Below are 14,165 nucleotides of genomic sequence, written 5' to 3'. Positions count from 1 at the left end.
AATTCAACGGTTCACTCAATCTTGAACTCCTTTTAAGAAACTTTTTTGAACCATTAGATTAATATCCAACGGTGAGTAACCACAATCTCTTGGACTCCTGTGGTCCAAGAGATCAGGACTGGATCATAATTAATACTGATGGAAGGAAAACAAGATTATTAGCCAAAATTTGTTCATATTGTAACAAAAATAGGAGTGAGGACGACATGAGAAAGAAGATGAGTGTGCGAGTTGAGGGGGAGGAAGAAGATACAAGTAACATCGTCAGTTTTATATAAAAAGGAAATAAACTTATTGTAGACGATGTGGCATTCTCATAAGCATTGGATTAGTTGAATGGTCTAGGTTTGGGATGGGGTTTTTCTCACACACACGACCAAGATGTCATGAGAATTCGAACTTTAGGATATAAGAAAGTTTCTGAAAGAGTTAAAAGTGTTTATGACAATCAAAAGTGCTTTTGACAACGCTTGATAAAGTTTAGAAATATTTTTGAGTTGTAGAAGCACTTTCTGGAAAAGTACTGCACTTAGATTTATTATGAAAATTTCAACATCTTTATAATTGTTGTAAATAATATTGGTGAAGTCCACATAAAGAGAAATGATGGAAGAAAAATGATTGTATTAAGTATGGTAGTCAAAAGAAGAAATGATGGTGTTAGAAGTGGGATGATTAGTCAAAAGATGAAATTATAATGTTGGGGAGAAATCATTATGTCTCCATTAGAAGCCTTTTACTTTGCCTATAAATAGGCTTGCTCATTCACTTGTAATACACACCAAAGAGAAGAGAAGAAAGAGTGAGGAAAGAAAGAACGGAAGAGAGAGAAAGAGAAAGAGTGGAGTCTATCTGAAGAGAAATTCTGTCAGTGTAAACACTACAAAGAGAAATATAATCCCACTCCCAATATTACAGTGGTACTTCTCATCAACTGATTATTCTAGTTTTATAACAATAATGAAATATTCTTGCTAAAAATGCTAATGAACAAAAGTGATTCCTAGAGAAACAATCTCAAACGAGCCGTTATTGGAGGCATCAATCAAATTATACTGAAAAGGTATTGAAACGGTTTGGCATGGATAAAGCCCATCCACTTAGCACTCCAATGGTCGTTCGGTCGCTTGACACTAAGAAAGACCCATATCGTCCAAAAGGGGATGATGAAATGGTCCTTGGTCCAGAAGTACCATATCTTAGTGCAATAGGTGCTTTATTGTACCTGGCACAATGTACCAGACCAGACATATCATTTTCAGTAAATCTGTTAGCAAGGTACAGTTCTGCTCCAACAAAGCGACATTGGACCGGCATCAAACATGTTCTACGATACCTTCGTGGGACAACAGACATGGGCTTATTCTATTCCAGTGAATCGACCAGCTCCCAGAGTATTGTTGGTTATGCAAATGCAGGATATCTCTCTGATCCACATCAAGGACGATCACAGACTGGGTATGTATTTACATACGGAGGAACTGCAATCTCATGGCGCTCAACGAAACAAACAATAGTGGCCACATCTTCCAATCACTCAGAAATACTTGTCCTCCATGAAGCCAGTCGTGAATGCGTTTGGTTAAGGTCGGTGATCCATCACATCCGAAGCACGTGTGCCCTACCCTCAGCAACAGACACTCCAACAATCCTGAATGAGGACAATGCAGCTTGTATTGCTCAGATCACAGGAGGGTATATCAAGGGTGACAGGACTAAGCACATATCACCAAAGTTTTTCTATACACACGAGCTCCAGAAGAGTCAAGAAATCAAAGTCAGACAAATCCGCTCAAGCGATAACCTGGCAGATCTCTTCACTAAATCATTGCCGAAATGTACATTCCAAAAGTTAGTGCATGGCATCGGATTACGACAACTCTGCAAGAAATCAAGTTGGAGCATGCAAAATCAGGGGGAGCATTCAAGAGTCCTCTAACACAGGACATATGCGCGTTGTACTCTTTTTCCTTCGACTAGGGTTTTTTTCCCACCGGGTTTTTCCTAGCAAGGTTTTAACGAGGCAACATGAGCGCATTACCCTTATGTCCCAAATAAAGTTGTACTCTTTTTCCTTCGCTTAGGTTTTTTCCCACTGGGTTTTTCCAAGCAAGGTTTTAATGAGGCAACCAATCTAGGGACATGTGGTCTTCAAGGGAGAGTGTTGTAAATAATATTGGTGAAGCCCACATAAAGAGAAATGATGGAAGAAAAATGATTGTATTAAGTATGGTAGTCAAAAGAAGAAATGATGGTGTTAGAAGTGGGATGATTAGTCAAAAGATGAAATTATAATGTTGGGGAGAAATCATTATGTCTCCATTAGAAGCCTTTTACTTTGCCTATAAATAGGCTTGCTCATTCACTTGTAATACACACCAAAGAGAAGAGAAGAAAGAGTGAGGAAAGAAAGAACGGAAGAGAGAGAAAGAGAAAGAGTGGAGTCTATCTGAGGAGAAATTCTGTCAGTGTAAACACTACAAAGAGAAATATAATCTCGCTCCCAATATTACAGTGGTACTTCTCATCAACTGATTATTCTAGTTTTATAACAATAATGAAATATTCTTGCTAAAAATGCTAATGAACAAAAGTGATTCCTGGAGAAACAATCCCAAACGAGCCGTTATTGGAGGAATCAATCCCAAATGAGCCGTTATTGTGTCATCCCCGGTTGTCCGGTAAAATCAAATGCCCCAACCAGAAGGCAAACTGTAGCATATAGACTCTCCAGAAGCAATGGACCATCAAATGGGAAATAATTGGAAAAAAATTCAATCCAACGGTCATCAGCATCCATAACCATAGATGAAATGCAAGTTGGGTTCAACGGACTCGTCACTCCATAGACCCCGCCGAGAAAAGTCTCTCCTTCCTCGGACCCTTTGCTGGGTCTGAGAGACTCCATTCGGATCCATCCGACCGTCACTGACCTTTGGAAAAGTCTCAACGTCCTTAAACTCAAACCTCCAGAGGCCCCAACCAAACCATCTCCAACCAGCAACCAGCAAACATGGCCGATCACGACCACAACCACCACCATCACCAGCACAGGCCTCACCGCCTCTCACTCCCTCAACGCCCCACCACACCCACCACCTTCGCCGCTACACCCACCGCTTTCCCCACCACACCCACCACGTCTAGACAATACCCTGTTTACCCTTTCTCATCGTCTTCAACCCCAATCGCAACTCCGACCAAACATCGCCTCTCTTCTCTCAACCCCAAACCATTCAATCCCAACAACAACAGCAAGTCCTCTCTTTCATTTCTCTTCTTCCTCCTTCTCTCTCTTCGCTCCCTCTATTCCCTCCTTCCGTTTCTTCGCTCCTCCCCTTCTTTCTCTCTCTTCCCCTTCTCTTTCCTTGTCTCTCTCCTCTCTTTCCTGCTAACCCTCTCTTGCTCCCTCTTCACCTCCTCCTCCTCCTCCTCCTCTTCCAAAGACCCGTTTCACCAAAAGCAAAACCAACCCATCTTCTCTTTCACCCTGATCACGCAATCCCAGCACAGAGTCTTGGTCGCCAAATCGATTCTTCTCGCCATCGTCTTCCTGCTTCGTTTTCAGGCGCTTCGATATTGCGGCGCCGCCGCCATGATCCTCGCTGAATTGTCCGGAAACGTTGCCGCACGGTTCCTGGCCGAGGGCCGGGACTCGAATCTCGGTGGCGATCGGAATCGGTCCTCCAAGGTTCGTGGGTTCCTCGCTCTGTTTTCTGGGTTGCTTTTGTTATCTTTGAGTTGGGATCGGATTGAATGCTTCCCATTTTCTGCTAAGTCGGTTGAAAGTTTGGGACTTTCGGTGTTTCCAAGAGTGGATTGTGTTAGAATTTGGCCAATGTTGCTTCCATTTCTATCTGGGTTTTTGGGGTGTTACGAGCGTGTTTCGATGAATTGGGGGACAATTAGGCAATTAGGTCGGAAGAGGGTTCGTTTAATTTCGTTGTTCTTTACAACTGTAGTGCTTTTCGTTCCTGCTGTTGTTAGTGTTTTCATGTTTGAAGCTGAGGGAGATGGAGTTTCCTTTGGAAATTTGGCTTGGCCTCTGGCAAACACTGTTGTTTTTGGGGTGCTTCTGAGTGAAAGTTATGGTGATGACAAGTCATTGAGTTCTAAGGACTTCCGGAAAGAGTATTTGGTTACATTTTTATGCACTCTTGTTTTGGAGTTGTTTTATTTTCCTGAACTATCACTTTGGGGACTATTGCTCTGTGGTTTGTTACTATATGTTGCTGTTAGGGAATTGGATCCTTATTACTCAAATTATCTTGAACTGGGGATGGACTCTTCTGAATCATTTACTACTGCCATTATGAAGCCTATTAGACACATTTTGAGTGAGAGGAAGTCTCGCAAGATTGCACTTTTCCTTCTGATCAATACTGCATACATGTTTGTGGAATTTGCTGCTGGGTTCATGAGTAATAGTCTAGGGCTGATATCAGATGCCTGTCACATGTTGTTTGATTGTGCTGCCTTGGCAATTGGGCTATATGCTTCGTATATTTCACGTTTGCCTGCGAATCATCAGTTTAATTATGGTCGTGGGAGATTTGAGGTTCTTTCAGGATATACTAATGCTGTTTTCCTGGTGTTGGTTGGAGCATTAATAGTGTTGGAGTCGTTTGAGAGGATTTTGGACCCTCAGGAGATATCAACTAGCAGTTTATTAGTTGTTTCAATTGGAGGGCTTCTTGTCAATGTGGTTGGCTTAGTCTTCTTTCACGAGGAGCATCATCATGCTCATGGTGGATCTGGATCATGTTCCCACTCCCACCATCACCAGCATTCGCATCAATCTGTTGGACATGATCATGGAGGTCATGGGAAGCATGAGGAGTCTATACCTATTTCCATTGAATGCCATGAAAATTCATGTTCCGGCCATGATGACCATCATGAACACCAACATGGCAGTTATATCGGTTCTAAAGACCACAATTTCTTGAGCAGTGAGTGCCATGATCACGATGGCCACAGTCACCAGCACGACCACCATGGACACAGTCACCAGCACGACCACCATGGCCACAGTCACCAGCACAACCACCATGGCCACAGTCACCAGCACGACCACCATGGCCACAGTCACCAGCACAACCACCATGGCCACAGTCACCAGCACGACCACATTGGCCACAGTCACCAGCACGACCACATTGGCCACAGTCACCAGCACGACCACCATGGCCACAGTCACCAGCAGGATCAGCACGATCACCCCCGCCAGCACGAACACCATGACCACTCCTGCCAGCACGAACACCATGACCATGCCCAGCAGCATACTCATTCTTCTGAAGGCAAAGAAGTGGCGGAATCTCACATTCGAGGGGCAGGTTTTCAGCTGAAAAAACTGTCAACTGATGGAGAAAAAACAGCTAGGCATCAGCACCACCACATTGACCACAACATGGAAGGAATATTTTTGCATGTTTTGGCTGACACCTTGGGAAGTGTCGGAGTGGTTATATCAACTCTCTTGATTAAGTACAAGGGATGGCTTGTTGCTGATCCTGCCTGCTCGATATTTATTTCTGTCTTGATTATATCTTCAGTTATCCCATTGCTGAGAAACTCAGCAGAAATCTTGCTCCAAAGAGTTCCCAGAGCACATGAGCAGGATATGAGAAAAGCTCTTATTGATGTTAGGAAGATACGGGGGATTTCTGGCATTCGAAACTTGCATATATGGAGCTTCACCAACTCAGAAGTAGTGGGGACTCTCCATCTTCATGTTTCAACAGACATTGACAAGGCTCTTGCAAAGGCACAGGTGTCACATGTACTGTACGAAGCTGGAATCAAGGATTTAACATTGCAGTTGGAATGTGTTGGACAATAGCTTTATAACTTTTGACGTTTTTCTTCACCTTGACAGAACTAACTGTGAGAGAGTAGGCCATTTGTTGTGGACTCAAAGTGATTTTCTGAATATTGGCTGATAAACTCCTTCAGTGAGCCTGTCGGGGATTACAAATGGGTCCTGCAGCGCTTCTTTTGTCATCGTTCTGGAACTCTTCATGTACATCTTGAAGCTCAGAGATGTTACCAAAGGTTAACAGGATTATGATACCAATCTTCTCTGCTTGGAGATCAGCATGCATCGCATTGATAGTTCGTGTTTGTGGTTCGTGTAATTGTGTTTGTGTGGGCATGTAAAGAAACATGCAAAGGGATTGGATGTGTAACTTTTTTTGGCAGGCAATATATGTAGTTTGTGGTTCATATCCATGAATCATTTGGATTTTCTTTTTCGTTGGTTAAAAGCACGATTTAAAGATGTATCACCAGCTGGCATAATAATCTACCAGGACGTGGAAATTCATTGAATGGATGTAATTTCGATCAGTCATGTCTGTAATTTCTCCATACAAAACCAGTAAATTTATTTAGTTTCCTGCACCTCGTGGGCACGCAATTCCACCCACAAAGACCATTATTAAATCTGCAAGCAGTCGTCTTGTTAGCGAACAGGACAGAAAAGCAAATAATCGTTTAATGTTGGGATGGCAAGGCGCAACCGAAAACGAGGAAAACGATAACAACTAAGAAAAGAAATGAAAGTACAAAAATTATGACAAAGACCCGTAGGAGAGGATGCTAGAGAAAAGTTTAAAGTCCATTGAAAAAACAATGCATGCATAAGTCCATACTTGACACTTCTGTGTCGACTCAGTGAGTGTCTGTGTGACAGTTGACTTAAACATTGCTGATCATGGCCGTCCCTGTTCCTTCTCGTCAGCTCTTCATCGCGGGCGAATGGAGAGAACCACTTCTGGAGAAACGGATCCCAATCATCAACCCCGCCACTGAAGAGATTGTAGGTATGTAGTCTTTCATTTCAACTTCGAATTATATACGTGTACAGAAATCATGGACCAAGTTTAATTTCAGCAGCTATTTGCTCTTTATTTTTATTTTTTCAGGGGACATGGCAGCTGCTACTGCTGAAGATGTGGATATGGCAGTGGATGCTGCTCGCACGGCGTTCTTCAGAAATGAAGGGAAGGATTGGTCCTCTGCTTCTGGTGCTTATCGTGCGAAGTTTCTTCGTGCCATTTCTGACATGGTATATATTAATCTCATGATCATAATTGTTAAGATACAGAGCAGCTCCGCAATTTTTTTTTTTCTTGACCTTCTTCTTCTTCCTATTTCCATGCAGATTTTGGAGAGAAAGTCTCTACTGGCCAAACTTGAAACAATCGACACTGGCAAGCCACTAGATGAAGCAATATCTGATATGGTATATACACTAGTACAGTCTTTGTTGTACATTAGAGTATGCTTAATTTATCAAATTTTTTCTAAGTTAGTGGGCTTAATTATGTCCAATTCAGGAAAGTTGTGCTTCTTGCTTCAAGTATTATGCAGAGCTTGCAGAAGCACTGGATTTGAAGCAAAAAATTACTGTGTCTATACAGCAGCAGTCATTCAAGACCCATGTCCTTAAGGAACCCATTGGAGTTGTTGCCCTTATTACTCCTTGGTATCTTTTACTTATTCCATTTCCTTTGTTCATATATTTGCTTTCCTCTTTGTTTTACCTTCTTATTCTGAATATTGTACTTTTTTATAAATGGAAAAAATATAGTCAATTAATTTCATCTGTGTGCTGAAGGAACTACCCTCTTTTGATGGCTACCTGGAAGGTCGCTCCTGCTCTGGCCGCCGGATGTACTGCTATACTCAAGCCATCCGAATTGGCATCTGTGTGAGAGTTTCACACCTATTTTTCGATTGCTCTTCTCATTATGTTTCCTTAACTAGACTCTGGGTTTGTCATCCTAATATTATTTGCAGGACTTGTTTGGAGTTGGCAGAGATTTGCAGACAGGTGGATCTTCCTTCTGGCGTCCTTAATGTTGTGACTGGGTTAGGCTCAGCAGCTGGTGCCCCTATGTCAACTCATCGTCATGTTGACAAGGTCTGGCTTTTAATTCCCTTTTCAAATTGTTCAAAACTTTGAAAAAACCCTGCATAAGTCACTCATGCAGTTTCTTTCCATTTGTATCTTGATCTGGTGAAATTAAGTAACTTTTCGTATTAATCAGATAGCATTTACTGGAAGCACAGCAACAGGAATTAAGGTCATGACAGCTGCAGCTCAATTGATCAAGGTCTTGTCCTACACTTTTTGCATATGCAAGTATTGCAATCTCCAAAATCACAAACATCAATTCTCTTTCCCTTCTCTTCTGATCTAGTATATTGCTTCTTGCAGCCTGTATCATTGGAACTTGGTGGAAAGAGTCCAATTCTTGTGTTTGAGGATGCAGACCTTGATACTGGTAAGTGTTTAGGGGAGGGAAAAAAAATTTACTTTCTAATAAGATGCTGGCAGCTTCATCACATTATATTTTGGTTACTGGTAGAACATGTATCATCTTTGAGAGCCTAAGCGTGATATAACTGAATAATGGAACAGCTGCAGAATGGACTATCTTTGGCTGCTTTTTTACAAATGGTCAAATCTGTAGTGCAACATCTCGTCTTCTTGTTCATGTAAGCATGAGAAGCAGACCATTTTGTTGTCTCCCTAAACCCTAAACCCTATATTCTTTCTAGTTAAGTATCAACAATTCTCATAACACGCCCCAATTATGTCAGGAAAGCATTGCGGCTGAATTCTTGGAAAAACTTGTTGACTGGAGTAAGAACATCAAAATCTCTGATCCCATGGAAGAAGGTTGCAGGCTTGGTGCCATTATAAGTGAAGGACAGGTATTAATATTGGCTGATTTTAGCTCTGTCACTCCATTTTTCCTTTGCATGCAACAAAGAGTGTAGTGAAGGACGACGTTTTATTTTAGCAGAGATGTCAAATTTGAGCCCTACTGAATAACAATTGTTCTGTTTTCTTTAGTATGAGAAGATCATGAGTTTCATTTCAACAGCCAAGAGCGAAGGTGCAACCATTCTATATGGAGGTGCCCGTCCTCAAGTAAAAACCTGTCTGATTCTCACTTTCTCAAAAATAAATATCATGCCAGCATCTTCTCTTGTAGTCTTCTAAACCACGTTGTGTGGATGAATGGCAGCATCTTAAGAAAGGGTTTTTCATTGAACCAACAATCATAACAGATGTTAGCACCTCAATGTCAATTTGGAGGGAGGAGATTTTCGGACCGGTTTTATGTGTCAAAACATTCACTACGGAGAATGAAGCCATCGAACTAGCAAACGACACTGAGTGAGTAAAATGTTTTTGCTCCAGCACTTGTCTGCAAACTTGTTTTTCCCTATTTGACAAGCAACCAATATTTGATCTCTGTCTCTGCCTCATAGCTATGGCTTGGGGGCTGCTGTGATTTCAAAGGATTTGGAAAGGTGTGAACGCTTCACCAAGGTAAGATGATCATACGTAGCAATCTCAAGCTGAGGTCTACTTACATATATCTTGCATGTTTCCAGAGAAACATTTGTTTTTGGTTTATGTTTTGCAGGCTGTGCAGTCAGGGATTGTGTGGATAAACTGCTCACAGCCCTGCTTCAATGAAGCCCCCTGGGGAGGCAACAAGCGCAGTGGAATTGGGCGTGAACTTGGAGAATGGTGAGGCACATTCAGAGTTTCCAAGCAAGGGCTTTCCTTACTTGGATGGTTGTATATAACTTTTTGTCTAATAATTGATGGTGTGCCGCACTTGCAGGGGCCTGGAAAACTACTTGAGCATAAAGCAGGTCACCCACTACACTTCTGAAAAGCCATTGGGGTGGTATTCTGCTCCCCGAAAACAGTGAAGAAGGGAAAATTAGAAGAAGAAAAAAAGCGAACGCAGTGAAGAAGGAAAAATAAAATATAAATGTAATAAATGTAAGAAAACAAAATGTATATTATAACTACTATATTGGATGCACTTGATGTTGTAAACTTGAAATGGTAAATGGATTGTAGCTCAAGTGATGATAAGTATTTATTCTGCATCCGAGGTCTTAAGTTCGATTCTTTCCTCTCTTAATATTGCTTGTATAAATAGAAAACAAAAACTGAAGTGAATGAACTCTAATTTTTATGTGTTTTAAGGAGAAACTTTTTACACTATAAAATGGGCCTCTTATTTCTAAATCAAACTCTTAAGGGCTTTACACAAATTGGCACATTCTAACATTACATTTTATACAAATACCTATTAGAAGAGAAAAATCCTTAACTAACTACTTGTCGTTTTTTAAATGATTCTTAGAAAATTATAGCACACTAAGAACCAATTAGAAAATGAAAAATGGTTAATTATAAATTTTTCTCTCAAAATTAAACTCTCTAAGAATTTTTATAGCAAATGTCATGTTAAAATGAAAATATGTATAAAAAGCTAAACTCTTAAATGCCTACGTCACGTGCTTATAAACGTACCTTGCGCCTGACGACGTCGTGTAGGAGTTTGGTTACAACTTACAAATAATATTCTCCTTTGGGATCCGCTTCGGTAAAATTATTGATTAGTTTGTAAGTCTCACCACAGAAGCAAAAAGTCGTGAAGTGCTTTTAAAACGTACGAGTTTGGACAGTGAGTCAGTAACGAACTCTTCCTTCAAAGCTTCAAGCTTTCAACTTGTCTGGACATCAGTTTAGCCTATGAACATTTTGAGCAGCTGAGATCTCCTCACCAGCTCAAGATCTAGGGTTTCCGTTTCTTTTTCCGCCATGGAGGAGAAGGTAGTCGCTGTAATCATGGTGGGCGGGCCAACCAAAGGTATTGTTCATGTAATTCATTCTTCTTTTTTTATTTTTAATGAAATAAATTAAGTCTTCAATTTTGCTGATTTTTGTTCTGTTTATTCATCTGGGCAGGCACTAGATTTCGGCCTCTTTCATTCAACACTCCGAAACCGCTGTTCCCATTGGCTGGGCAAGCTATGGTGCACCATCCCATTTCAGCTTGTAAAAGGGTTGGCTTTTGGCTTTCTTAATCTTCAACCAAAATCCCATCAAAGATTATGGATTTCAAATTTAACAGAAAATTCTGAATGCTCTGTTATTTTACAGATACCGAATTTGGCTCAAATCTTTTTAGTTGGATTCTATGAAGAGCGGGAATTCGCACTGTATGTGTCTTCCATCTCCAATGAGCTCAAAGTACCAGTGAGGTACTTGAGAGAGGACAAGCCGCATGGCTCTGCCGGTGGCCTTTATTACTACAGAGATATTATCATGGAAGACAGCCCGGTTCGAATTCTCTGCTTAACTCTTCTTCGTTTCCACTTTTATGTATTAAGAAGATTTTACTTAATATAATGTTGTGTTTGTATTTGTTGGGCAGTCGTATATCTTTTTGCTGAATTGTGATGTTTGCTGCAGTTTTCCACTACCAGACATGCTTGGTGAGCTTTGTATTCCTTATTCTGTATGTTAACTAGGATTTTATTGGTTTAAATTATGGATAAGACTTGCGAAAAGTAATTGCTTCTATTGCTTTCTGTTTTTCTTTATTCTTGCAGAGGCTCATAAAGGATATGGTGGGATGGGTACAATGTTAGTAATCAAGGTTTGTGTGTTGACAAACTGCTTGAATGGTTGAATAAATGTTGCAACTCTGGTCCATATTTCTGAAGCTCTTTCCTCTTCGTTTTTCATTATCCGTTGTTTTTTTTTCCATTTTCCTTTTTTTGGGTTTATCTGTAGGTTTCTGCTGAATCTGCCAACCAGTTTGGGGAGTTGGTTGCTGATCCAACCACCAAAGAACTTTTGCATTACACCGAGAAACCAGAGACTTTTGTACGTACATGGTGTAGTTAATTTCCAGATATTGTTCATATAATTGGTGGTTGGTGAACTCAATTGTTCATTTGTATTTTCTTGTTCCCAGCCACATTTTGTAAAGGTTATCTGTTTTCCAAAATGCAGGTGAGTGATTTGATAAACTGTGGTGTTTATGTATTTACCCCAGACATTTTTACTGCCATTCAAGATGTCTCCACTCACCGAGAGGGCAGAGGTTGCTCTTTTTTTCTTTCTTTTTTTATGGCATTATTCGTTGTATGTTCGTTTGCACCTTGGATCATCTGCATGATATGTAATATCCATATTATCTAATGAATTGGAAATGGTGCACGCCGTGTTGATTGACTTTCCTCCATATCTGATTATTTAATTCATTCTTCAATATGCAAGAAAATTTCTCCAATTTCTGGGAGTGTGACTTGTATTTTGTTAATTGCAGCTAATTTACGTCGTATCTCCAGCTTTGAAGCCCTCCAGTCTGCAACAAGGTTGGCCTCTTTCTCCCGGTTGTGTACTTTGAATAATAAACTGATAGCTATTTCTCCTTTAAATTTCCATTTTGCACAAAAAATTATTACTAATTGTGTCAGGAGTTGCAGCATGTTTTTTGGTGCATATAAATTGCAACATGCTTTCCAGATCGATTCTGTTGCGATTACCTGTTTATAAGTTATGATATTTTTTGTGTTAATACTAGAAGAAGGAACTTTTGTTTGCAATCCCCTGGAATTTCATCTATTGGGGCATGAAGGCAATATTACGTGTGTTTAGAAATAGAGTTGTTATTGCTCAAAATTCTATGTATTATTACATCATTTTAAGCCTCTGTTGGTGTCAGTTTTCATGTTGATTGACACTCTTTTCAATAGGACTCTTCCTACAGATTTTGTCAGATTGGATCAAGATATTTTGTCACCACTTGCTGGAAAGAAGCAACTCTATACATATGAGACCATGGATTTCTGGGAACAGATAAAGACGCCAGGGTAGAGTAATTTTTCCTAATAGCGTCATTTAATTTTCCTTTTTCCTTAACCTCTCTTACTATCATTTGCCTTATACTAATCTTTGTGTAACATTACAGAATGTCTTTGAAGTGTTCGGGTTTGTATCTTTCTCAATTCCGAATTAACTCTGCACATCTTTTAGCTAGTGGAGATGGTACAAAGAATGCCACAGTTGTTGGTAATGTTTATGTTCATCCTTCAGCAAAAGTGCATCCAACTGCTAAGGTAGTTCCACTTCCATATCATCTTTTACCATTTGTTCTGTCCTTGTTTGCGGTTGCGTGTATATATTGTAGATGAATATTGAAGTAGGACGGTGAATATAGTGGATGCAGCATAATCTCTTCTAAAGTGTGAGTTACTTTTGTGCACAGATTGGTCCCAACGTCTCTCTTTCAGCAAATGTTCGCGTAGGTGCAGGGGTAAGGCTTATAAGTTGCATTGTCTTGGATGACGTGGAAATCAAGGTATTGAAGTTGGTATCCATGGATAAACTAGAACTACAATGTCATGGGAGTGTTTATTGAATTTATCCAAACTTAAATGTTCTTTTTCATGACAGGAAAATGCAGTTGTTATACATGCTATTGTTGGATGGAAGTCGTCTATTGGCAAATGGTCGCGTGTCCAGGCATGTCTAATGATGTAGTTGCATCATGTCATAATAAAGTCTGTTAGATGACATCAATTTGAGAGAGATCAATCTCAGCTAGGGATAAGGAAAATTCTCAAAATACAAAAACTATTTTGAAGTGAAACATTAAAAATCAAAGAGAAATGACAGTAAACAGAACTCCATTCTTGACCTGGAAATAAAGTTTTATTTCCAACATGATCAGAAGACTGATTCAAAAGTTTCTCTGGACCTGTAGCTAACTAAAATTTATTTGATTGGTTTAGGCTGACGGAGACTACAATGCAAAACTTGGAATCACAATCCTTGGTATGCATGCTTGGTTTCTCATGTCTTTCTTCTATGATTTGACGCTGTCAATGCGCAAAGAAATTTTAAAGCAATTGACCAATTTGAGCTCTCTGTTATTCTTTTGGCAGGAGAAGAGGTGACTGTTGAAGACGAAGTTGTGGTGATTAACAGCATTGTTCTCCCAAATAAGATTCTTAATGTTAGCGTACAAGAGGAAATCATTTTGTAATACTGAAGAGAGAGATTGCAAAAGCTTCCTGGTTTTGTTTGCTGCTCGTGTGCAGGCCAGAGTTTTTTGCTTAAATTATTTTGGTTAACCATATTGTATGATTGAGCTACAATATCAGCTAGGCAACATTTTTATTCAGACAGCAACACAAAAGAAAATTTTTGTTCTGGTTCCGTGTGCACATGCATTTGTATCAGATAGCTAAAAGTTACTATTTTGTTGAAGGAAATGTTTCTGAATATTTTCTTGCCATTTGTATTCGAATTCAGTGATAAACAT

At 40.0% G+C, this 14,165-nt stretch overlaps 3 protein-coding genes across 4 annotated transcripts; all 3 read left to right on the top strand.

Annotated features, from left to right (window-relative positions):
• Positions 2,629–6,351, top strand: LOC109947935 (zinc transporter 5). Its single transcript, XM_020559675.1, has one exon. It carries the CDS (start codon positions 3,014–3,016, stop codon positions 5,843–5,845), a length of 2,832 nt encoding a protein of 943 aa, XP_020415264.1. The 5' UTR covers positions 2,629–3,013; the 3' UTR covers positions 5,846–6,351.
• LOC18782155 (betaine aldehyde dehydrogenase 1, chloroplastic) lies at positions 6,521–9,944 on the top strand. 2 transcript variants are annotated; one of them, XM_007216772.2, is made up of 15 exons: positions 6,524–6,827; positions 6,930–7,072; positions 7,169–7,249; positions 7,344–7,492; positions 7,625–7,717; positions 7,807–7,930; positions 8,058–8,123; positions 8,228–8,294; positions 8,432–8,508; positions 8,614–8,727; positions 8,870–8,947; positions 9,045–9,196; positions 9,292–9,352; positions 9,450–9,556; positions 9,654–9,944. In XM_007216772.2, the coding sequence occupies exons 1-15, from the start codon at positions 6,719–6,721 to the stop codon at positions 9,742–9,744; spliced, it is 1,512 nt and encodes a 503-aa protein (XP_007216834.1). In that variant the 5' UTR covers positions 6,524–6,718; the 3' UTR covers positions 9,745–9,944. The 2 variants fall into 2 exon arrangements, with proteins under 2 accessions (XP_020415265.1, XP_007216834.1); XM_020559676.1 differs by having other exon boundaries at positions 6,521–6,827; positions 6,930–7,249.
• On the top strand, positions 10,446–14,127 carry LOC18784327 (mannose-1-phosphate guanyltransferase alpha). The gene is made up of 14 exons (XM_007215399.2): positions 10,446–10,697; positions 10,796–10,893; positions 10,991–11,170; positions 11,265–11,325; positions 11,443–11,489; positions 11,627–11,719; positions 11,849–11,939; positions 12,165–12,213; positions 12,595–12,711; positions 12,810–12,957; positions 13,107–13,199; positions 13,295–13,363; positions 13,633–13,675; positions 13,786–14,127. Exons 1-14 carry the CDS (start codon positions 10,649–10,651, stop codon positions 13,884–13,886), a joined length of 1,239 nt encoding a protein of 412 aa, XP_007215461.1. The 5' UTR covers positions 10,446–10,648; the 3' UTR covers positions 13,887–14,127.

The sequence above is a fragment of the Prunus persica genome, chromosome G3, assembly GCF_000346465.2.
Source record: "Prunus persica cultivar Lovell chromosome G3, Prunus_persica_NCBIv2, whole genome shotgun sequence".
In the NCBI taxonomy this organism is placed as follows: domain Eukaryota; kingdom Viridiplantae; phylum Streptophyta; class Magnoliopsida; order Rosales; family Rosaceae; genus Prunus; species Prunus persica.
Note: the sequence above shows the minus strand (reverse complement) of the source record. Positions and strands in the feature narration are given on the sequence as shown.

Coding starts and splice junctions, on each gene's coding strand:
- LOC109947935 (XM_020559675.1), top strand. CDS start 3,014: ATGGCCGATCACGACCACAACCACCACCATCACCAGCACAGGCCTCAC.
- LOC18782155 (XM_020559676.1), top strand. CDS start 6,719: ATGGCCGTCCCTGTTCCTTCTCGTCAGCTCTTCATCGCGGGCGAATGG. Junction 8,509..8,613: donor CATCTCGTCTTCTTGTTCAT/GTAAGCATGAGA, acceptor CAATTATGTCAG/GAAAGCATTGCGGCTGAATT. Junction 9,353..9,449: donor GGTGTGAACGCTTCACCAAG/GTAAGATGATCA, acceptor TATGTTTTGCAG/GCTGTGCAGTCAGGGATTGT.
- LOC18784327 (XM_007215399.2), top strand. CDS start 10,649: ATGGAGGAGAAGGTAGTCGCTGTAATCATGGTGGGCGGGCCAACCAAA. Junction 11,171..11,264: donor TTATCATGGAAGACAGCCCG/GTTCGAATTCTC, acceptor TTTGTTGGGCAG/TCGTATATCTTTTTGCTGAA. Junction 11,940..12,164: donor CACTCACCGAGAGGGCAGAG/GTTGCTCTTTTT, acceptor TGTTAATTGCAG/CTAATTTACGTCGTATCTCC.